Source organism: Corvus cornix, chromosome 7, assembly GCF_000738735.6.
Source record: "Corvus cornix cornix isolate S_Up_H32 chromosome 7, ASM73873v5, whole genome shotgun sequence".
In the NCBI taxonomy this organism is placed as follows: domain Eukaryota; kingdom Metazoa; phylum Chordata; class Aves; order Passeriformes; family Corvidae; genus Corvus; species Corvus cornix.
This window is the reverse complement of record NC_046337.1, coordinates 18345987-18370185: the sequence shown is the minus strand read 5'-3', so window position 1 is coordinate 18370185 and position 24199 is coordinate 18345987. Positions and strand designations below refer to the sequence as shown.

The 24199-nt window shown below is 35.8% G+C and overlaps 1 protein-coding gene and 1 long non-coding RNA gene across 4 annotated transcripts in view; one reads left to right on the top strand and one right to left on the bottom strand.

The window, feature by feature from the left end:
- Positions 1-15915, top strand: part of LOC104693916 (sodium channel protein type 2 subunit alpha-like) — a 70602-nt gene extending 54687 nt beyond the window's left edge. For all 3 annotated transcript variants that reach the window (XM_020584997.2, XM_010406863.4, XM_020584998.2), the window contains exons 23-29: positions 2652-2774; positions 4646-4927; positions 7245-7298; positions 8496-8633; positions 10329-10433; positions 11520-11790; positions 12628-15915. In XM_020584997.2, coding sequence (XP_020440586.2) covers positions 2652-2774; positions 4646-4927; positions 7245-7298; positions 8496-8633; positions 10329-10433; positions 11520-11790; positions 12628-13817 — 2163 coding nt within the window. In that variant the 3' untranslated portion in view covers positions 13818-15915. The remainder of the gene's footprint in view (positions 1-2651; positions 2775-4645; positions 4928-7244; positions 7299-8495; positions 8634-10328; positions 10434-11519; positions 11791-12627) is intronic.
- Positions 15916-19352: 3437 nt separating this feature from the next.
- LOC104693917 lies at positions 19353-23958 on the bottom strand. Its single transcript, XR_752661.4, has 3 exons — positions 23728-23958; positions 23135-23323; positions 19353-21101 (listed from the first exon to the last, which is right to left on the bottom strand). It is a non-coding gene; the product is annotated as an uncharacterized LOC104693917 (long non-coding RNA).
- Between the last annotated feature and the right edge of the window lie 241 nt (positions 23959-24199).

Genomic DNA, 24199 nt, shown 5'->3' with positions numbered 1-24199 from the left:
CTGCCAGTGAGAACACCAGTGTCTCCTTCTTCATTAGAAGTGACTAATCAGATTGTTTAATTCCATTCTCTAAAATTATTCAAGAGTATATACAGATAGTCCTTTAGGGCTTTTACCTTTAATATCTCACATACCTGAGTCTCTCACTGTATCAAGTAGCCATAGCTACTCTCACTGATTGTGACCAAATTAGATTTTAATAATTACACTAAGAAATGCTAATTTTCAGCTCTGTCACTTTACAACTGTGACAGATGACTCTTGGTACATCTGCCTACCTCAGTTTAAGACTATCATGCAATCCTACTGTATGGCCTGGCCAAAGATCTTGAGCAGGGCTGTCACTGCTAAGTTTCAAAAGGTTTTACAAGTTTTTGCAACACGTAGTCTGTATTAGAAGACAAACACAAATGAGGATATACAATCCTTCACTTTTAGGAGACATATCTTTCTACCATTTTGAGATCATTTTCATTTCTTAAAATTACTGCATCTGCATGGATTAATCTATTTATCAGTGTAGAGAGACATTTACTTTCTCACATACTAGCAACAAAACAGGTGGAACTGATGAGAGAAGACCAAGTTAACAAGACTGAGAACACCAGAGAAGAACAGAACAGCTGTATATACAATAGAATTCCAAGCAAATCTTTGTATCCCATATGAACTCTCCAGAGAAAAACACATTGTTTCCAGTAAATAAAGTATTTCTGTGAGAAAAGACGTAAGGTTTATGGTGTAAGAGCAGTTTCACCATGGTAAGAAAGCTGAAATAGTCTGAATATAGTCTGAAATAGGCAGCACAAACAAGATTGAAGAATCTTACAAACAGAACCGAAGAACTGCCAATACACACAGTGCCACTGAAGGCTTTCAGGAGCTGCTGCTACCTAACAGTTTAGAAGGGGTCTTGTTTGTGAAAGATAGCTAAAGCACAGTGCAAATTTGGGGACAAAAGTACAAAATGAAGGAGCCATTAATGTGAGTTCAATTTCATAGGACACCTTGCTCTCCCAGAGAGATTTTAAAAATGTTTCATTTTTTATTTTTAATTCATAAAATGTGCTGTATTTACACTAAGGTTTATTGTCATGCCGGGGTATCTTGTTGATTTAAGTGAATAAATGAATATTCTATTAAAAATACAGAAAATTCCATGTCTTATTATCTCTGGAATATATTATGGGTGGCTAAGGATGAAAAATATCTCTCTCACTGTAGCATAACAGGACAAATAAACTGCATTAATGATAATTATTAATAATAATTAATTTCAGTATTTAATATAATGTCTGAAAAAATAATGTTATCTCTTGTAAGTGAACAGACTTCAGTTACAGACTAAGAAAATCAGTAAGATTTTCTTCTTAATATGCTTATAATCACAGCAAGTTCCATTTATCCATTAGAGCAATAAATTAATCCTTTCCTTTGATAGAAAGAATTACATTCTGACATGTAATCCAGTTGAAATGTACAGCAATATGAATTCACTAAAACACTATTTTCTGCTAGATAATATACATAGCAACATAGCAATGAATAATTGATTTGTGTTTGCTCTCAGATTGTCTTTCTTAGACATGATCTTGTAACTCTTGTGTTTGTGATTGATCTAATTGTTCTTTATGGATATAAGTAACATAGGAAACCAAGAAACCAACTTTTCACATAACGGGCAAAATCTTACCACCATTATCAGTGAATGCCAATTTCTGTACAGTCTTTGAAGAGTTCTTTAAACTGAGGCACAGAAATGAATATTTGAGGGATTTTCTCAAGGACCAAAATATGCCTATGTTCATTTACATGTAATCTATGCTTTTGGTGGTAGAAATGAATAAAATATGAGTAAGGTATGGTGTTTCCCCACTCCTATCTTCAAAACTGCTTGAAGAAAATTAATTTCTTTCATATTAACACTGTCTAAAGCTCAGTTCCATTTGAGAAGCAAATTAATTGCTCTTTACTTAAGTGGATTGTCTTATAACAAAATCCCAATAACATGAATCAGGAGCTTAATACTGCTGTAGATAATAAAGCTCTTACTGCTATAAGGCTAGCAGCTGTTAATATCTATCCCATAATATTTTCCTATACTTAGAACATTTAAAAAAAATAACAGAGACTTGGCAGGCAAGTCAGAAAGTACCACCTCTTTCAATACATATTTCAGAGATATCCTGGTTATTGTTGCTATGAACTGTTTGACTTACAAGTAATATTTATAACAAATATTTGTAATTATTTACTACAATATGTAGTATATTATTAGCATTTGTAGATATTAAAAATATTGCCAGAAGTTAATAAAATAATTTAATGTATTCAGAATTTTAAATGTTTGGAAGGTTGAACCTTAATGAAGTTACAGAAAGTATGGCTATTTCGTCTTCAAATATTCCTGAAAATTTTATCCAAAAGTATGCTTCCATATGACTGTTAAATCCTATCCAACCATAACAGACATTTAATAGCATATATTCCTTTTTCAACCATGTCTTTTTGAGACCTCTTGCCTTTCCAGCAAGTATGAATATGGTGGCATTCTACAACTTGTCACTGTTGATTTGTTGCTTGAATTTGTATTCTTTTTAAATAAACAGTGTAGAACGATTTTTAAAATTTTTTTTTTCTGTATTTGATAGGTCTCATTGGTTAGTTTAATAGCCAATGCTCTGGGCTATTCTGAACTTGGTGCCATTAAATCGCTACGGACATTAAGAGCTTTAAGACCTTTAAGAGCCTTGTCACGATTTGAAGGAATGAGGGTGAGATAAAATGAATGAGTCTGAACAAATGTATGCATACAAAAATGAATGTATAAATGGTTATACTCACGCTTTCTTCAGAGAACTCCACAATGGGAAGGCATGCAAAAATGTGTGGGAAAAGGCCTTTCAACACGTCCTTACAAACAACCTATGTACACCTTATATTTGGAAATTAGACCTTGAGCTCATTAAATTTGCCTGGTCACTGATGCATAGTTGTGTTTTCCCAGCACCCTGACTTAAAATTTCCATTGATTTGTGGACCTAGGAAAATAAAAGGACATGACAAATTTTACAGTACGGGGTTGGAGGTTTCTTCTGCAGTTTATCTGGTCTTTTTTTTTCATCAATTTCTGTAGCTAACCTCTATTCTGTTAGTTAGTCAGTGGTTCAGGATGGAACAGGATTAGCCAGAAAACAAAACAAACCAAATAAAGGTGAAAAAGCTGACAACAGTGACACATCAGAAATGAAAGCTTCACTGTGTCTTCCTGTCTACCTGCCTGGGGAAAAAAATCCCACAGTAAATGCTCTAGTATTAGAGAAAGGTTTTCTGAACAGACACCTGAAATAAGGATAGGTTTGGAAGTATAGAAGGGGAGAGATGGGAAATCATTTTCTCAGTTAGAGACCTTTTACTTCATATGAACGTATCTGCTGTAATCTTACATCTCCTAGAGAGCTAAAACCTTCCTGTTGAGGAGATTGTTATTTTCATATTCTGACAAAACCAAAACAAGCAACCAAAAAAAAACCCACCAAGAAAAACCCTATTATAAACTGTCTGCTGAAAATGCAGACTATGCTACTTACTGAGAAATTGACACATAAAAAATTAAAAAGAAAATGTTATTGAGAAATCTCCTTTCAATCTTTCACCTCAAAATACCCCAGTGCTGCAATACATATTTATAGCTCAGTCACAGGTCTTCAGTTTCCAAATAAAAAGTGTGGTTCCTGTCTGGGTAAGACTGTTGGTATCCTAGAGGTGGCCACGCCTGCCTGTGTAGGGAAGTGTGTCCTGTAGCATATCACCATCACCACTATGTTTTACATGATTTGCAATCCAAGCAACACTTTAAGTCCCTATCTAATAAATAGTCAAAACTGATATTGATGCTAGACTACTTTTGGCCAACTCAGTGAAATGAAAAATACTATGTTTTTCAAGAAAACTTTTGTCCAGGGATTTCATCTGGTCTTTTACTGCCACTTGCCCATACACAGTAGCTCAAGGGAATTAAATGCAGCCAATTAAAAAGAAAAAGAAGGATAAGTGTAAGAGCAACTATAGTGACCCAGGCAATTTAAAACCAAGACTTAGAGGAGATGCTGTTAATAAAGACTAAATAAGATATCCTTTATTATGTTGAATTCTATGTGGATATTAAAATACACTGATGCCAATATATACATAATGTTTCTAAGAATAAAGTCGTTACTAATTATAGTTTTACATGCAGACGTTTTTATTCAGTTTTTCACATCATTGTTCTTTGAGCTTTTTCTGATTTATTTCCTATTTATATATTTTAATTTATGTTGCTGGAATTTAACATTTATTTCTCTCTTTTTCTCTAGAGCACACAAATTCTAAGAATCCATCTTGCTACTAACAGGTTTTCTTTTGCTTTTTGATTTTTTTTCAGACTTTTGCATTGTCATCATTTCCATCTCATTTCTTGCTTTTTGTAATCTCATTAGCATTTTATTAAAACTTAATTAAATTTTCCCCCATAAATTTTAATGTAATATTTTAACTTTCCATCCCATAGTAATACTGTTTTGACATTTTAAAAGTATTTTAAAAGTATTTTTCATTTTCTTTTCATAAGCTAAGCAGCCATTTTGTCTAATTTGTTCACTAGGTGGTTGTAAACGCCCTTGTAGGAGCAATCCCATCTATCATGAATGTATTGCTGGTATGTCTTATATTCTGGCTAATCTTCAGCATCATGGGAGTAAATCTGTTTGCTGGAAAATTCTATCACTGTGTCAACACCACAACTGGTGAGATGTTTGATATCAGTGATGTCAACAATTATACTCAGTGTGCAGAACTCATAAAAAGCAATCAAAGTGCCCGATGGAAGAATGTGAAAGTCAACTTCGACAATGTAGGAGCTGGATATCTTGCTCTGCTTCAAGTAGTAAGTAAATGTATATATTTTCTTTTTGCTCTTTTTAAAGATATCTAGGAAAAATGGGTAATTAAAGACTGTTAAGTACTGGAATCATTTCTTCATAGCAATAATTTACAGCTCACACAACTCTATTACATTGTTTCTTGTAAATTTTTTTGTTAATGATAGTAGAGTAATTTTCCATTCCAAGTCTAGGGAATACAGTGTCATGATGATGATGATAATAACAGTGTGAAAACAGTAAGTTTAAAATGCAAAAGAATCTCTTCAGTGGCGCACAGTATAGAACTATCATATTCCTTAGTGCTTTTAAAAGAGTCATTATAGTACACTAAATAAGTATTATGTTACTTATAGTATTATTCTTGTGAAGTATTAGATGTTTTTGTATTGCATAGCATATTCATTCCATTAATTACTGCTACTTATACAAAATCTGTAAATTCCATATCTCCTTCAATTCCTTATCCTATGCATTGTGTTTAGAACTGTCTTTATTCTAGGTACTGAGCATATTTTATTTACATCAAAGAAATAAAGACCTTAGCTCTTACAGGTTCCTTGCTTAGAATGGAGCTTCTGATAGCTGGGATCTGATCCAAAACACAAGCAAGAAAGCATGCAATAAGATTTAGATTGAACTCTGTAGAATCACTTGTCTGTAACTCAACATACAGCTTCACTGAATGAAAAGATGTCAGAAATGTCATGAGATTATTACAGCTCTGATATTCAAAGTTATCTAAGAACTATATGCTTGTCTCTTCTATCTCAGAGCAGGTCAATATCTGTAGCTGACTTTAATTCCAAAATTTACTACCCAGCTTAAAATGTTTTGCCTGCAAAGGCAATGTGACTCTTATGTGCTGGGTAGTAGTACTGGAAGATGACTCGGATTCTCTGACTTCAGATCTCATTGCTACCATTGCCTCTGAACATGCATAAGGAAAACTGCTTCTCTTGAAGCTGTGTATGAATGTCACCTGTGTCACACATCCAGACAGTCTTGGTCTTTAATATCACAACTTCACTACTGTGAACCTTTCATCCTTCTTCTCTTTTTTCTTTGTTCTGATTTTTCATAATTTTCCTTTTCAAATATTCCCTTCTGACCTTTACTTTCGCCGCAGAGATTAAGGCATCTTTGAGCATTTATTGTGTCACCTCTTCATCTAATTGCCTCCACTAACATTTTCTCTCCACTCTTCTCCTGTATTTATTGCTTCTATCTAACTCTGATCCTTTCGTAATTGTGCTATGCAATTGCCACCAAATGGCTGGCAATTGCCTCCCGGGCCAGAAAGATCTGTGAAGCCTGGCTTGAAGCACACCTTCTTGGTAAATTGGTATTGCACTGCAAAATTCAGGAGGAGATGAACACTTCCAGAGTGAAAGTTTTCTGCTGTGAAAACTGGCAGCTGTACCAAAGTACCAAAGCTACTTCTGGCAAGCACAGATGGAAATACGCTTCTTGGGATGGCTCCTCTCCTGAACCTCTTCAGGAGTGATGCTCTTTGTTCATTCCACAGGCTTTTTAGCTCTTTTTTTCTTTATTGTGAATAAGCCTGGAAACCCTGGCTAACAGTCGCACAGTCACACTTTCAACCAGCATGTCACACCAACTTTGGTGTTCCTTAGAAAATGGACATTCTGCATCCATGAAAAACACCTTCTTAGAGCAGTGATGGCAGGTCTTTCTCACTCTTTAAATGAAAAAAGTCTCTATAGGAATTCAGCCAAATTTTTATAGATGTCAATTACAGCTCTTTCACAGCTCAATTTTTGGTCTTCTGTAAAACAAATCTCTCATGAACCAATGTATATTTTTACTTTGAACAGTCTATTCCTTTTAGCTATGTGGGATTAAAACATTTCTAAAAATACCAGGTCAGTTTAGACACAGAAAAAACATTCAGACGCATGTTGGTTTTTATCCAGAAGTTATATTACTGATTGCACCAATTCATGTTGTAAACTTAACAAAATGGCTGTGGCCATGAGTGATTCTAGTAGATCCTACCTAAGTATCTCCAGCATTAATGTCTGTCTAAGTCTATCATTCTTCATCTGTAGCTCCAAACTGTTGACTTGCTGAGACCTTCAGAGCCTGATTTTTAATATTATTTGAATACCTAAAAAAAAATTCTCAAAAAAATAAAATAACACTACGAAAAATATTTTACAATGCCTGAGTTGTTAAGTGTGATTTAAAAATTTAGGAATGATTTTATTAAAAGTGGAGGTCCAGATAAATAAATAACCTAGTTCCTGTACAGATTATGAATTTGTATGGGGAAGACAAACAACTTTGTTTTATTTCTAGGCTACTTTCAAAGGATGGATGGATATTATGTATGCTGCTGTTGATTCACGAGATGTAAGTGTAAAACTTTCAAAGGTCATCTGTTGATTATTTTCTGATAAAGAGTATTGAATTTAAACAGCTAGACACCCAATAGAACAACTACACCAACAATAGCACAGCTACACACACAACAAAGAATTATAATCAGCACCAATATGGTTTTTTTTAATCTCGGAATTTTTACTGGAAAGAATTAATCCCACTTCCTCCTGTTTAGCCGAAAAAGCTAAATTAATTTATCTGGATTTTTTATTTTTTTTAAGGATAATTTTAATGTAATAGACCAAAGAAATGTTTTTCTAAAAATTCTTTTGGTAATCATGAGTATTAATTAATTTAAGATTATATAATGCAGTTATTAAATATGGAATACATTAATTGAGTTTTATAATTTGTAACTGTGCATTTCATTGTTTCCTTAGATTGAGCACCTATGTTATCTAGATATTTAAGTGCAATTAGATTTTAAGGTTGAAAATCATCTGTTAAGCTTTCTGGGGATTAGAATTTTATTTTGGCTACAAAACTAAAACTCTGCTTAACTTATATAAATAGTCATGTTAATGATATTGTCTCCCAGAGTAAATAATCCTGTTTCATTATCTTTAGCATTTCTACACACAAGCTTGTTGTGCTGTAGAGGTGCAGATGCTGGGATGTGAAATCCAGAAAAATAGAGACAGTAACAAAATATTCCTTCGAAACTTGCCTCAATTTAATGGATTTTGCAAAACATATATTCACTAGAAATTTATTGAGAGCATCTTTTCCTAGATGAATGTAAGAATGATCATGCAAGAACAAAAGTTCCAGGGAGATTTAGGCAAAAATAAAATTTATTGATTCTGTTGCATGATAATATACTGAACACAATATAAAATACTTATATTTCTGCTATTAAAATTTTAAGTACTAATGACTGGTCTCAATCCCACATTGCTTCTTCCTTCTACATGAGGAACTTTTTATATATGTACATACACAAACATATCTGTGGGCACATTTACTTAAAAATTCCATAAGAATAATAATTCTGTCAGCTTCCAGTTCTCCAAATATTGATTGGAATGGATGTGTTGGATCTTTTTAATAAATTGGTGCCGTGGATAGCTTTTCTATCTGAGATGGCATATACTAAATTTTAAATAATACACATCATTTTTTATATCTAGTATTCTCATGGGTAATAAAATTTTTAATATTTTTTAGGTAAAAGATCAACCTAAGTATGAGGACAACTTGTACATGTATCTCTATTTTGTCATCTTTATCATATTTGGATCATTTTTTACCTTGAACCTTTTCATTGGTGTTATTATAGACAACTTCAACCAACAAAAAAAGAAGATAAGTATTTAAAATATTTCCATATTGGTATGAATTACTAGCTATAATGAATTAATAAGTTATTTCTGTAGGGCTAATAAAAATCACAAGTCATTTCAAGACCTTAAATAAAGTGTCTATTTTTTAATGATAATCTGTGCTAAAATCTGTGGATGTGATTCTGAATTTCGCATTTTTAGCATTTTGACAAGTGAAAAGTTGGTTCATAATAATTTGAAAATTGTGTAAACAGTTAAAATGAAGATGTGAAAAGTGAACCTGCATTTTTGGTTTGATTAGATGCAATACTATCTAGCATGAAATTATTTATTTTTCAATTTATTCTAAAGAATTAAGATAAATTAAGGTAAATTAATTTTAATTATTCTTACAAACTCTTGACACTTAATGAAGACACAATATGGCATTGTTCATACAATGAAAAATGGATCTGCAAACTGATTAAACAGTAAGTTAAGAGAAAGTCAAGTAGGGCTCATATGAATAGGCTTATAGGAAAAATTAAAAGTGTGTACATAAGGACTATTTTTGTAACACTTTTATGAGAAATTGGATGAATTTTTTAGACACAAATACAATCTATAATTTCTTATCAGTAGTAAAATAGAGGTATACAGGGAATGGTGTTTCTGTAAACATTTGACATACAAGTATGTTTAAAATAATTGTATTGATAATGTATACAGTTCAGTTTTAAAGAACTTTAAAATATAAAAACACAAATAATCACATTTAAAATACTTTGAAGCCTCACAATTCTTAGTTTTTTGAATGCCAGGGTCATTTTAAATTTTTGTGTGCCGTGAAAAAGCAGTTTCATATGATTTGCTTTTTTCCAATCACTAAGTAAAAAACAGCAATACCAGACAGAATCTGTGGTAAAAGAAAATTGTGAACTACAGAAATTTTTCCTTGTGAAAATATTCTTCAGCTTCCTAGAAGAGTCATAAACATGTCTGGGGTTACTATCAATTTTGTGATGCTTCGGCTGTGACAGCCAATTTAGCAGACTGTGACTTTGACGCTGTGTTTCCATCTGACTTAGTTCAGATTCATCAATAAGCACAATTTACTTATACTGGAAGTCAGTCATTCAGTTGCACATCTGACTGGCAGCATTTGCATCTGCAAACAAAGGCTGATTTGAGTTAGTCAAGATTCCAGTGGTGTTTTAATTTGTTATGGCATGACATTAATTACTGTTCTTATTTTTATATCAAAGGTGGGGGGTTTTTTGCCATTAAAATCCACAGATTAGATACAAATACAGTCCTTTCACACAACTTGTCCCTCAAAGTTATGTCTCTTTTAGACCTGTCTAGCTGTAATCCTAAAAGTCTATACAGAATATAGGATATGTAATGCACTAGTCACGCTCCTATTCACTAAACATATCCTAATCAGCAAATTATTGAACAGCATCAGTATAGCAAGAGCCCTTTTAGCCATTTCAGCAAAAGTGAGCCTGAAGACACTGGAAAAACTCAACTGTCAAGCTGACAAGGCACCAGTAATGGGGTTTTTCTGCGTGTTAGAAATGTATATGAGCATCCACACTCTAAATATCTGAAAAAAAACCCTCCCTTTTTATATAAATTAAATATAATTTCAATATGATATTACAGAGCGGCATACTGTAGTTAAATGTTTTATGTGTGGACATGATACTAATTAATTTTGATATTATTTCTTTACTTTGGCGGTCAGGATATATTTATGACAGAAGAACAGAAGAAATACTATAACGCAATGAAAAAACTGGGATCCAAAAAGCCACAGAAACCTATACCGAGGCCAGTGGTAAGAGTGATTTGATTTTTATACCCCTAATATTAAATACTCATTTGGGAATATGATCTTATCCATAAGATAAGATTACAGGTCTGGAAAGAAAATATTTTTTCCATTTATTTTCTTGTAAAGGTAGAAATTGCCCCTTTATAAATCCATCAGAGTAGATCATTCATAACTTGTTGAAAAACATACACACTGAAGTATGAACAAAATGATTTAATAGTGTTAATATGATAAACTTCAAAGTTCCCTGCCTAAGTCCTGGAAAACCACAGCTGATTGGATCATTTATTGGTTCTTGTTACCAGGGACAAAATTAACTTCCTAGTTTTTCTCCTCAGAGAGAATTTGTAGGAAACGGGGATGCACTGGCCTTTGCTGCTGAAGACTGAAAGGGGCACTGGTAACCTAATAGGAAGGACAAATGCAGAAAATCTTACAGAATAAAAGAATGCCCTAGGGAGTAAATCATAGACTAGGATAAATTTGTCTCTAAGATAAGACATTACTCGTGTTATTTACTGAACTCCTACACTGTTTGAAAAAATAAAATACTTGTTGCACCTTATGCAGCAAGTGGTTAAAAATAGATTTTCTAAGGAGAGACATATGGCAAAAAACATTGAGCTAAGTACTAAAGAAAAACTAGGCTATTACAGTCATGGTGTATTTGAGACATGTATCTTAAGCTGTCCAGTGATCTCACCAAGCACAATTAATTTAAGGAAGAAAGAAGGTTAGCATTCTAAAACCATCTGAGAATAAAGATAAGAAAATTTGTTTCCATTCAGCTGGTACTCTTGCTGGCTATCAATTTACACCACCTATTTTACCCCAGTTATTGTCACTGTTATTACTCTTATTATTGCACTGTTTCCCTTCTTGTCTCTTCAGCCAACAGTGGTGAACTTCTTGATTCACCCTAACAGGATGAGATATAAACTGACATGTGTTGGGCTTATATTAACACCTGTATTGTGAATGGGTCTTGCTCTGCACTCCTAAATCTTGAAGGGAGTTGTTTTCTCATTTGGCATTTTAAAAGACAATTATTTTCACTGTATAAACTGTATTCCATCTTTGTGTTTGCAGAACAAATTCCAAGGCATGATCTTTGATTTTGTAACCAAACAAGTATTTGACATCAGCATCATGATACTCATCTGCCTTAACATGGTCACAATGATGGTAGAAACAGATGATCAGAGTAAAGAAATGGAAACAATTTTATCCCGGATTAACTTGGTGTTCATTGTCCTTTTCACTGGAGAATTTGTCTTGAAATTAATTTCACTTCGCCATTACTACTTCACTATAGGCTGGAATATTTTTGATTTTGTGGTTGTGATTCTCTCCATAGTAGGTAAGAGCAATTCCCTTTCAAGAAAGAACTAGTGGAAGAAATATGAAACATTTGTTTCAAGTATGTTGATACTGAATATGAAATTTTCTTTTTCCTAGATGACTTACATGTTGATTCAGATCTTCATACTATCTAGCATACAATATATGCAATGTTGCATATAAGATTTTTGTCTCTCCCATTAGATTCACTGTCATTTTCCACATCAAAACACATAACGGAACTGTTTGGCACATTAGATTAATGTGTACAAAGAGGAGTGTTTAGTGGTATATGCAAACTAACCACAGATTTACTTTCAGTACTACAACTGAAAATTATGTGAAATGGGTGAGATTTCTTTTTACTTTTGCTAACTCAGATTTGTCAGTTCAAACCTAGTGATTGCCCAAGGTGCAAATGAGTGATACATCTGAGAAAGATTGTGTTGATACAATGTAAATGTGTTAAAGAAATCTCTGATTTTCGGAAATTAAGCCAATGTCGTCCTTCATAAAAGGCAGTGATTATAGGCTCAGCTTCAAGAATTAACTGTATCTAAGACATAAACTTCCCCATCCCAACTGTTTTAAGAACTACCTGTTTAGACAGGCACTACCTACTTGCCACAAGTAGTCTTTATTTTACTTATTTACCTTCTCTAGGATAACATTTCAACATAAGGAAGATGCTTTCACCTTAATAACAGCTTTCAATAAAATGTAATAACTTCTATAATTTTTTGCTATAACATAGAATCCCTATACTGATTGTTTTGGAGATAGCAATAAATAAATCTTTCTATAGGTAATTAATTAATTTTAAATTGTATTTTAATTATTCACTTTCTTTTTCTAGGTATGTTCTTAGCTGAGATGATTGAGAAGTACTTCGTATCCCCCACACTATTCAGAGTCATCCGACTTGCCAGAATCGGTCGAATCCTGCGCCTCATTAAGGGCGCTAAGGGAATCCGCACTCTGCTTTTTGCTCTGATGATGTCTCTTCCAGCTTTGTTCAACATTGGGCTGCTGCTCTTCCTGGTCATGTTCATCTATGCCATATTTGGCATGTCCAACTTTGCCTATGTCAAGAGGGAAGTTGGGATTGATGACATGTTCAACTTTGAAACGTTTGGCAACAGCATGATCTGCCTGTTTCAGATCACCACGTCCGCGGGCTGGGATGGTTTGCTCGCCCCGATCCTTAACAGTGGGGAGCCAGACTGTGACCCCCATAAAGATCATCCAGGGAGTTCTGTGAAAGGTGACTGTGGCAACCCTTCTGTTGGGATTTTCTTCTTTGTCAGCTACATTATCATATCCTTTCTGGTAGTGGTGAACATGTACATCGCTGTGATTTTGGAGAACTTCAGTGTTGCTACTGAAGAAAGCGCTGAACCCTTGAGTGAGGATGACTTTGAGATGTTCTATGAAGTCTGGGAGAAGTTTGATCCTGATGCAACACAATTCATAGAATATAGTAAATTATCAGATTTTGCAGCTTCATTAGATCCACCTCTTCTCATAGCAAAACCAAACAAAGTCCAGCTTATTGCAATGGATCTGCCCATGGTGAGCGGTGACAGAATTCACTGCCTTGACATCTTGTTTGCTTTCACAAAGCGTGTATTGGGGGAAAGTGGGGAGATGGACGCCCTCAGAATACAGATGGAAGATCGGTTTATGGCAGCCAATCCTTCTAAAGTCTCCTATGAACCAATTACAACCACATTGAAACGAAAACAGGAGGAGGTGTCTGCTGTCATCATTCAGCGTGCTTACAGACGTCACCTTTTAAGGCTAAAAGTTAAACAAGTGTCTAGTCTATATAATAGAAATAAAAACAAAGAGGGAGATGGACACATTATAAAAGAGATAATTATTAATAAACTAAAAGGGAACTCCACTCCAGAAAAAACGGATGAGAGTTCTACAACTTCCCCACCCTCTTATGACAGTGTAACAAAGCCAGACAAAGAAAAATATGAAAAAGATAAAGCAGAAAAGAACTACAAAGGTAAAGACATCAGGGAAAATAAAAAATAATGGTGTAAGAATTTTGTTAATGGGGCAACTTGTTTACAGTCTTTGAGAATGAAGCATCAACTGGACTCCTGCAGGAGATTTATGCCAAACTGACAGTTTTTACACATATATGTGTGTGTGTGTGCGTGTGTGTGTGCATATATATATACATTATATATATACTTAAGGTCAGTGCCTATAACAAAACAGTGAACCTCCATCATCAAACTGTGACTCTGTTAATCAGGGTAAAAAACTTGACAAGAGGTTACTGTTTTCACTACAGCTGACACTGCTAAGAATAAGGGAAAAGGTGGCTCCATAGAGAAGACGGAGCATGAAATGAGTGCAAAAGGATACTTTATGTTCCACATCATGTAGAACAGTAATTCTCTTCACTGTTTGTAATGCAACTGCCACATCTGTCATATTTTTACAAAAACTGTATTAGTGTATTTATCATTTTTTAATTCACAGGTTGTTTACTATTATATGTGACTATTTTTGTAATAGGTTTTATGTTGGGGAAAGAGGTATGAGGACCAGGAGTTCTACTATCAGATTCTCTATAAATAACAGATAGAAGTGATTTGCATAGACATGCTGCACTTGTCAATCATGCATAAATAAAAATATGACGTTGCACAAAGCTGAAGATTTTAAGAACTTTCATGTTTCAGGGTTGCTCTTAAATTTGAGGTATTCTAACTACTTGTATGGCTGCATCCAGATTATGAGATTATGCGCATCCAGATTAATGTGCCTGGAGAGTCTCCTCTAATTTACAGGAATCTGCAATGACTTATTTTTATGTGAATCATTAAACATTAACAAGTTCTTGTTTATGTTAAAATATTTACAGCTCAAAAAATATTGTGCGGTTTCTGCACTTGAAAAATAGCTTCACCAAATTATATCTGGGAGTTCCTTTTTTTTTTTTTTTTTTGAACAGCTCTTACTTTTTTCCTGGAGTATTCTTTGGTTACTGTCTTCTCTCATTATCTCCAACATCCAGTGAATCCATAAAATACCCTTTTCCATGTAAATATTAACAATATACTGTTGTGCATATTTGACCATAGAATTAAATGGCTTTGCCGCATTGAATCGCATCAGATATGTACCACAGTATGGTTAATTTGCAAGAGCTCAACAGGACATGTTGTATCCTATGTCATAGATAGTTAGGAGAGTATCACTGATGCATGTCAATGCTTTTGCTGCTGTACTTTGCTCCTTCCACTGTCCACAGTCTCCACGATAGGAAACCATGTGTCAGTGATGAAGTGAATCAAGTTGTCCAACCAGACCTCATTCTTTCAAATCATCAAGCAATAGTTTGCAGCTATTTATGAGCTTTTTTAGTTTTGCATTTTAAATTTGAAGTGGCTGCTATATGGTGTAGAATCAGACTGTACAGGCCATATTGCAAACTATTAAACCTGTTGACAATGTGGTTACCATATATAAATAATGTAAAGACATACCATTTGGCAACAGTTCTGTATATAAGAAAAGTGTCTTCGAGTTTAGATTGCTGTTTCTTATATTTCTTTCCTCATTCACTTGGCTTATTTTCTAACCACAGTAATTCCAAACTGACATCATCACACTATGAGAAAAAAAGTGAGTATTTGTAGACTATCTTGTTTTAATAATATATTTACATATATTCCAATGTGAAGTAAATTGTGTAAATCTGGAACCCAGCTTGTTTCCAAATAGTTACAGGACATAGCAAAGAAAGCATTAGGGGAATGTACGAATTTCTAGCACTGTTTGCATCAGAAGTTCCGAGAAAGTCTCATAGTTGATTAAATCGTTGCTATCCTGCAGTGTCTGTTTACATAGTCTATTCTTATTCTTTTTTGAATCACAGTGCACTAGGCTTGTACAAATAAAATATTTCCCAAGAAAAAAATGGCACATTTGTATAATTGAGGACATCAGGACATTTTGTGTTTCATACACAAGCTAACATTAAATGTAGAAACTTTCTTTTACAAATGCTTTTGACTTGTAATGTGTTGGTGAAATGCATGCAGGAAATTGTAATTATCATAAACAACGCAAACAATATTACATATGAGCCAAAAAATAAAGATTTCTTTTTTTTTAATTGTGTTTATTTTGCTTTGTTTCTGACCTTCTGTTGGTTAAAGCAAGATAAAAACTGACTTTGGTGCAAAAGATTGCTTTCTTTTTCCCTAGAGCTAAACACCTTATTCTTCACATTTTAACTTCTACATAAAATAATTATAAAAAAAATCTGAGAACTTTGATCAAACTCCATTTATTTCTACTTCTTTGTTTATCAGCATATTTTCTGGGAATAAAACTGGACACCTACACAATTCTGCCCCAGAATGTCCTCTCAACCCTCAAGAGCCCTTCTCAGCCATAAAGGCACTGCTCAGTACTGCTAAAAAAGCTGTCCATGTTTTATGAGTCTTGAATATGCAAACAAACTCTCCAATAAAGTTTTTTTGTTTGGTCTCATATAACATTCAGCCAAAGGGCTCATTGCAAACAGATAAAAGCTGGTTTTAGTTATACAGTGATTCTTTTTATTCCAGTAATTCTCAAAAGTAATAAATACCATCTCACTTGATCTCACAAGTAAGGGATAACACTGACACTCAACTGCGCCAAGTAGTGTTCATAACCAAAATATCCGGATGTTAAATGGTAACATGGCTTGACTTAATATGGATGTCATCAAGCTGTTCAAGGGTAGAAAAATTTAGGACATTGAAACACATTATCATATTATTGAATTTAAAATATATTATTATATTTCAAAATTCACAGTAAGTACAATATTCCTGGAGATTTCGCACTGGCTTGTTTTCAGTGTTCCTTAGTCTGTGGATATTATGCCATATTAACCATATTTTGGCTAAATATTAAATAGCTCATATAACCACAAAATAACTGATGGAACACTGTAACACTACAGTCTATTCAAATATCTAATACACTGAGCATCAGCAGCTGCTGCAGCTGTCTCTGAGTTGGACTATCATGCGATAAGGAAGCCATACTTCACAGAATCATAGAAAATGCTGAGTTGAAAGGGACCCACAAGGATCATTGAGTCCAACTCCTGCCCAAGGGCATTGTCCAAATCTCCTTGAACTCTGTCAGGTTTGGTGCTGTGACCACTTCCCTGGTGAGCCTATTCCAGTGCCCAACCACCATCTGGGTGAAGAGCCTTTTTCTAATACCCAACCTAAACCTCCTCTGACATAACTTCCAGCCTTTCCCTTAGGTCCTGTCACTGGTCACCACAGAGAAGAGATCAGTGCTGCCCCTCCTCTTCCCCTCACGAGGAAGTTGTAGACTGCAGTGAGGTCTACCCTCGGTATCCTCCAGGCTCAACTAAGTGCCCTCAGCCACGCCCCATATGGCTTCTCCACATGGCCCTTCACCATCTTCATTGTCCCCGTTTGGACACTTTCCAATAGCTTCATGTCTTTCTTATATTGCAGTGACCAAAACTGCACATAATATTCAAGGTGAGGCTGCCCCAGTGGAGAGCAGAGTTGGACAATCCCTCCCTTGCCCAGGTGCTGTGCCTAATGGCCCCCAGACACGCTTGGCCCACCTGGCTGCCAGGGCACTGCTGACTCATATTTACAACTTTTTGTTGACCAGGACCCCCAGATCCCTCTCTGCGGCACTGCTCTCCAGCACCTCATCCCCAGTCTGTCTATACATCCAGGGTTGCTCCATCCCAGGTGCAGAATCCAGCACTTTCCCTTGCTGAAATTTATATGGTTGGTGATTGCCCAGTCCTCTATTTTGTTGAGGTCTCTCTGCAGGGCCTTCCTGCCTTCAAGGGAGTCAAGAGGTCCTCCCAGTTTTGTATCTTCTGTGACCTTGCTTAATATCCCTTCCAGTCCTGCATCCAAGTTGTTTATGAAATGTTTAAGAGAACAGGGCGTAAAATGGAGCCCTGTGGAACCCCACTAGTGACAGGTCACCAGCTTTATGTCATCCCATTCATTACAACCCTTTGAACCCAACGCATGAGGCAGTTGTTCACTCATCACATGGTGTGCTTATCTGAACAGCTTTCCCTGCACCAGAAAAATGCCTTACTAAGAACATGCAGATTTGTGTAGCCTGCTCATACCCTTAGATCTTGGAGCTGGTCTCTGGCCCTCTTAGAATACAGGTTTAAAGCTCAAGATATGGCCTTCCCTAGTTGTCTGGGCATCCTTACAAGCACCTGGCCTGTAGGCCTAAATGAGAAAATCCTCTAACTTGTGTTAATGTCAGTATGTACATTCTTGAAGTCAAAGTTACGTACATTATTTATTCCACTGCTCCTCTGACTAACTCATCTAACCTTATAAATGATTCAATTTACTTCCAGAGACTTTTGGAGCTCTTCTGCTTCTTTGGTTCCTGAAAACTAACAATTTCATTTTACTCTTATTTTTTCATATTACCTGTTTAAACCAGCATCTAAAATCTGCAGAACTTTTGCTCTGTGAACAGGTTGGCAAGTGTTCTGATGAGGAATGACAGTTCATCATTCATTTTCCAGAACCTGGAGTCTCTTACAGTACTCTGTAAAAGTAAGGTTATTGTATCCATCTTCATTACCAAGCACAGTATGTGCGAAAACATTGGCAATGCTTTTGGCATGGACCAGCAGAAATGGCTGAGGGTCTTGGTTCAACCAGGTCAGGAAAGAGGCTCACTTCTTTGAGGGAGTTTATGTCCTCCTAATTACCCTTTGCTGCTTCTGTGAACAACTTCTTCCCTCCTACCTATTCCTTTTTACACAGAAATCAGTTGAATTTGTACAATTTAAACCTCACACTACTCCTCTCCTATGCTTCCAATGCATTTGAATGGAAATGCCACTTGAAAGAACTCTTTACATGCTACTAGGCAAGCCAGTAGTGATGGCTATTCCAGTCAAGCATAGTTTTATATTACTGCCATAGTGCGCTTGTAGTCCTTTCCCACTGTTAGTCCTCCTTTGTTTCCAGTCAGCAAAGGAAGATTCCTTATATTATTAGCTCCTAAAATCCTCGCTGTATGACTATACTGACCCATGTCCAGGTGAATTTTCAACATGTCCAACCACAGACAAAATGCCTTCCACTCTGTATTAAACTTCTTATCTGTCACGTATTGCCAAAAAGAGAGCATTAGTAATGCTGACAGTAGAGCCAAGTCACTCTCCTAGTATATTACTTGGTACTTTTCCTTAATGAGTTTTCAGATGAAAAAATTTCCACATGGATGCCTGGAAAGGAGACATATTCCTGTTCAGTACATTACAAATTAATTCATAGGGCAGCACTGCTTAATGCTGTTCCCAAGGAAGTGTTCCCAGAAGTCCCAGTGCCTCACATGAGCTAATGCAGCAGTACTAGCTTGCACAGTCATAAAAGAGTAATGAGCTTGCAGAATTAACTGAAGCTAATTCAGCACTGAAGAAATTTTAACAAAGGAGGAAAGACCAGTGTGTGGTGGAAAAAAACCCCAACCACTTCCTTCAAGTAGGAGCAGACTGGCCACAATAAAGACAAGCAGGACTGCCACTATGGGAAGTTAGGATCCTGAGTAGGCAAATGTATTTATTGTGAAATTCATTATTGCATTAAAGGAAATGGTGAGTACTCAGCACTTCTCAGTCCATTATAAATTGCATACTGTACTTTATTGAAAAAAAAATTAAATCCTTTGGAAGATAAAATCATGATGGGAATTAAAAAATCAGGACAGCCCTTGCCCAGATGGTTCATCACTAGTATATAACTTACACGATACATTATTATTATTGCTACATTAAATGTCAAAATTGTGTGAAGATTTTTATATTTCCGAGCTTAACTCTCTTTAAGTTCTACTTGTTGTGATTTTCATGTTCATCTCTTTATTTCTTCATCTAGATAGATAAAATGGAAAAAACAAAAAGAAATCCGAGCAGGAAAGATTACTGGACTAACAACAAAATCTTACACTTAAAATAAGTTTGTATTATTTTCTACTTTTTTGCCATTATGAAGAATGTTTGGCTATCTAGAAAAAGACAACGCTTGGAAAAGAGAAATAACCATGTGAGTGAAGCTCAAAACAACAGAAATAACTATAAGTAGACAAAGCAAATAGCAAGCAGAGTTCATTAGCCACGTGTTCAAATTACTGAGCTAGTTACAATGGATGTTTTCTAAAAGATCATGATTAAATCACGTACAATTTAATAATAAGACAAGATAAGGTAAAGGGGGATGGTGAAGTGCTGTGATCTGTTTCCACTAAACACCACAGAGCAGGGATGTGCTTCATCTTTGTAATGTAACACATACTCTGCACCACTTTACAAATTAAATACTGCACCCTCATAGAAGAAAACATACTGCAACATGAGGCTTGCCTAAGCTAAGAAAATAAATTGCACTGCAGTAGCCTAAGTAAACTGAAGCCAATTACCATCTCTCAGGAGAGAAGACAAATCACATGCATCTCTGCAGCAAGTGCTATGTTTGATGCATATATGAAAAGACATATCATGAACAATTTATAGCAGTAAAGGAGGCATTCATTCCCAAACATTCTACACTTCAAGTACATTTCCTGTATAATAAAAGCCACTTCATGGTTTTTTTCTCATAACCTACATTAAGGGGTAACAGGGAAAACACTATCACCCCTAAAAGTATTCATTGTTTTTATAGGAAACACACATAAAAAATGTAAAAAGCACTTAGCAGACCTTACATAGTATTATTGGTTTTTTACATAACAGGAATTTCAGTATCATAGGGATATTTACTCTTTATTCTAAAACCCCGATAGTCGGTACATGGATCATAAACACTCTGCCTCACCATTTTCCTGATTTAGAAGTGTTTGGTTTGCTTTCAGAAGGCATAGCCCCAGCTACATGCTTACCGCAAAGTACAAGCAAAGTACAGCCTTAATGAGTGAAATGGGTCATCCTAAATCGAAGGGGGTCATGCCATTTTTCTCTCGGTCTAATGCAGTGATATCAAATCCAGCAAACCAAAAGAAGCAGTTTAACATTTCATATAATAGCAGCTATTTTCAAATATAACATGCACAGGTTTTTTAATTATGTCACACAAACACTCTAAGTTGTATTATGAATTTCTTTCCCAGAGATTTGGAACTGATTGACTGAATTGAACAGCGACAAAAATTTACACTTCTTCAAATTTTCCTCTTGTTGCTGTTACAGGGGGATGACAGTGATCGGTCTAATTTTATGACTGCAGGAAGCTCAGTCCTGGTATACACTTCAGAGATCCCAGCTCCGATCTAAGGAAGGAAATTGATTGACCCAGAAAAAAATAACAGATTTTGTCTCTGCAGAATATCAAAGGCCTTATCTTACCTCTTCATGCAAATAAGCAGAGAAAGATCTGAGAAGCATGTAAAAGCATGCAGTGGGAAAGTTGTATAAATTCTCTCTCTCAACTAAGAACTAATAAATGAATTACATAAACACAAAAATATACAGAAGGTGAAAGGGATAGTAGTTTTAATTGGCATAGTCAGATCCTAACATGTGGGACACTTATCATAGGTATTTATTCTTTGGATGGGATTTTGCTACTGCAAGTCCAGGGAACAGCACATTCTTTTCAAACTCTGAAAGCGACAAGAGACAAAAGTGGCAGAGCATATGCTACTTCCATGAATGTGCGCTGCATAGAAAGGATGTTACTAACATCTCCCATCTGCACCAGGCACATCCTTAATTCATGTGTTGCAGAGTCTGTTCAGAAATTAGGACAAGCAATGATTTTTATTTTACTGTTATCTTCACTTCATAATGCAGCATTTTAACCTAGACTCTAATTTACACATGTATTTTCAATTGTATGTTTTAGACATAAAAAGCTATAACTGCTCCATTTAGCACACTACTTTTTTTTCCTTTTCTTCTTTGGTAAAAAAATGAGAATAAATTACCTGGTGCACCCAGGTTGTGCAACAGGCAGCAGAAGTATTTCAATTACCTACATCCTCTACTCATGCCCTCTGGGTTCCTCACACACAGCAGAATTTCAAGAGTTCCAAATGGAGATATGAAGCAACACCCTTCTTGCTGCCCATATACATGGAAATACATACTGAGTGCAAATAGCTGTAAGGGGTACTTGGTGTCCATTGGGCAGCCCTGTAGGGGAACTCTCAGTTCCTAGATCCAGAACAATTAGCCTATTTTTGTACTGTGATCTGAGTTCACCACAACTCTGACACTGACACCTTGCATGTCTTCATGATTGTCATGCAAAACAAGTCCTAAAACTTAGTAGGTAGCTAAAATACAAAGCTCCCTATTGTTTAGTTAATCCCAGAATTGTCCACAGCATGCAACATTTTTAGCTAGGTGATTTATGCTGTTAATGAAACAGGCAGGGCAATTTAATGGCTGAGTAGTAAATTCTCAAAGTGATTTTGTGAGCCTGTATTTCTTGTTCTAACAATTCTATTTCTATTTTACAGACTCTTCATACATACAAGAATATATAAGCTCTTTGTTTTGCTTCAGATAAAAATATGTAACTGACAATGCTGTTTTACTGGCTTAGCTGTTCCCAATTCACATTCTGCAGAATTTGTCTAGCTGAAGCTAGAGATTGTAAATATTTTACAGTAAAACGATATTCCTATATTTTCTAGGTCACTGCTTTTTTCTGTTCCTGAATCATTAGGAACAAACAGCAGAGTGAAGGAAAGGCTTCATCTGAAGATGGAGTACAAAGAAGACCAATTGTTCTCTGCAGCTCACCACTGCTCCCACACTGCTCTACAGCACTGAAAACATACACAGAGCTGCTTCCCTTGGGAAACTAAGATCCAGATAGTAACTCTCATTTAACATGGGGACTTAAACACTTCAAGGAAGTACTAGCTGGAGTCCGTTCTTCCATTTAGCCAAATCGCTCTAATTAATTCCCCATTAAAATCGTAGGGTTTCTTTCCATCTTTACTCTCCCAGAGCTCTATACTTTCCCTCTTTATGTCAGCCTACGTTAATTTGAAACAGGGACATCTTCCTGTTGTCTGTGTACAGCATTCCTGGCTGAACTTTAGGCTGAAAACTCCAGCACCGAATAATATTAATAACACTACAGATAACAAACTCTTTTCCACAACTCATCTTCACTAGATATTATGTGTAGACATACAGAGTGACAGCTGTATGGTCCTTACTATAAAATTTCATTCATGTAAACCACAAAAATTCCCATCTTTCATTTATCTTGTTCTGTACCCTTCAAGACTGTCAGACTCTGACAGTCCTTTACTTTTTTTGAGGTTATGGTAACTCTCTTCTTTACCTCTCAAGTTTCCATGTCCTTACGCAAGCACTTCACTTCCTCCTGTAGCAGAGGTGTTTTACCTGTGCTGCTGCAAAGGAGGACTGGAATTGAAACAACAAGCATCCTGCAGCAACTCCAACTCCAGCTGTGATCTTGGCAGATTGCAGAAGTTTAAATGAGGCTGCTCCAGGTCAGGCCATACGAAACCTGTAGAAGGAAAATACTGATAATTCACTAGGTGGCACTTTTATGACCCACTTGAATCTGAAGCCAAAGAAGATGCAATCCCATTTTTCTGCTATGACATCAACAAGGTCAAACCATATTTCATCACTGAAAATGCTGTAAGGCCTCTCTCACAAGCGAAAGTCTGTGTGTCCTAAGTAAAGCTCAACTTCATATTTCTACTTACCTAAATTGCTGGGACATACTGAGGGAAGACTGAGCTGAAGGACTTTTCCTGTTTATTCTCATTAAACATTTCCCACCATATGTGTCTACTTTCTGCTGGTAGAAGTGGTCATAGCCACAGAGCTCTCCCTTCCTATTCAGACCAATGACCTTAAATCACTGCTGTATTAAAATACTTTCACCTCAGCATATAGGTATACCTTCCCTTCTGAAGTGCCTCACTCGGAAAACCTTTGGTCAATACAATGCAAAAGCTCCGGCAGTCCAACTGCGAGTGTCCTCCTGCCTTTCCAATCCAGTAAAGATTTCAAATGGCAAATGCAAGCAGCCCCTATCTCGCTGTCTGCAGCGATCAATTCTTTCCCATTCCTGCATTTCAGGGAGGACGCATGCACATAATAGAGCAGACAGGGTAGACGTAATCATGTGTAACCCATACAAAAGAACCCACAGCTAGAAGGAGAGTATCTTCATGCCCTTCCCCCCACTTAGGAATTACTATCATCTTACAAGAGCCCTCCCTAAGGGCTGTGTGTAGTCATGGTGACAAGACATCACCACCTGTCTGCCCCTGCAATGGAGGCAATGAGCCAGAATGCAAAGCTTTGTTTTGCTGCTGCTGAATGCATACAGCACATTTCCGACTAGCCTGACTTGAACAGAAACCAAAGA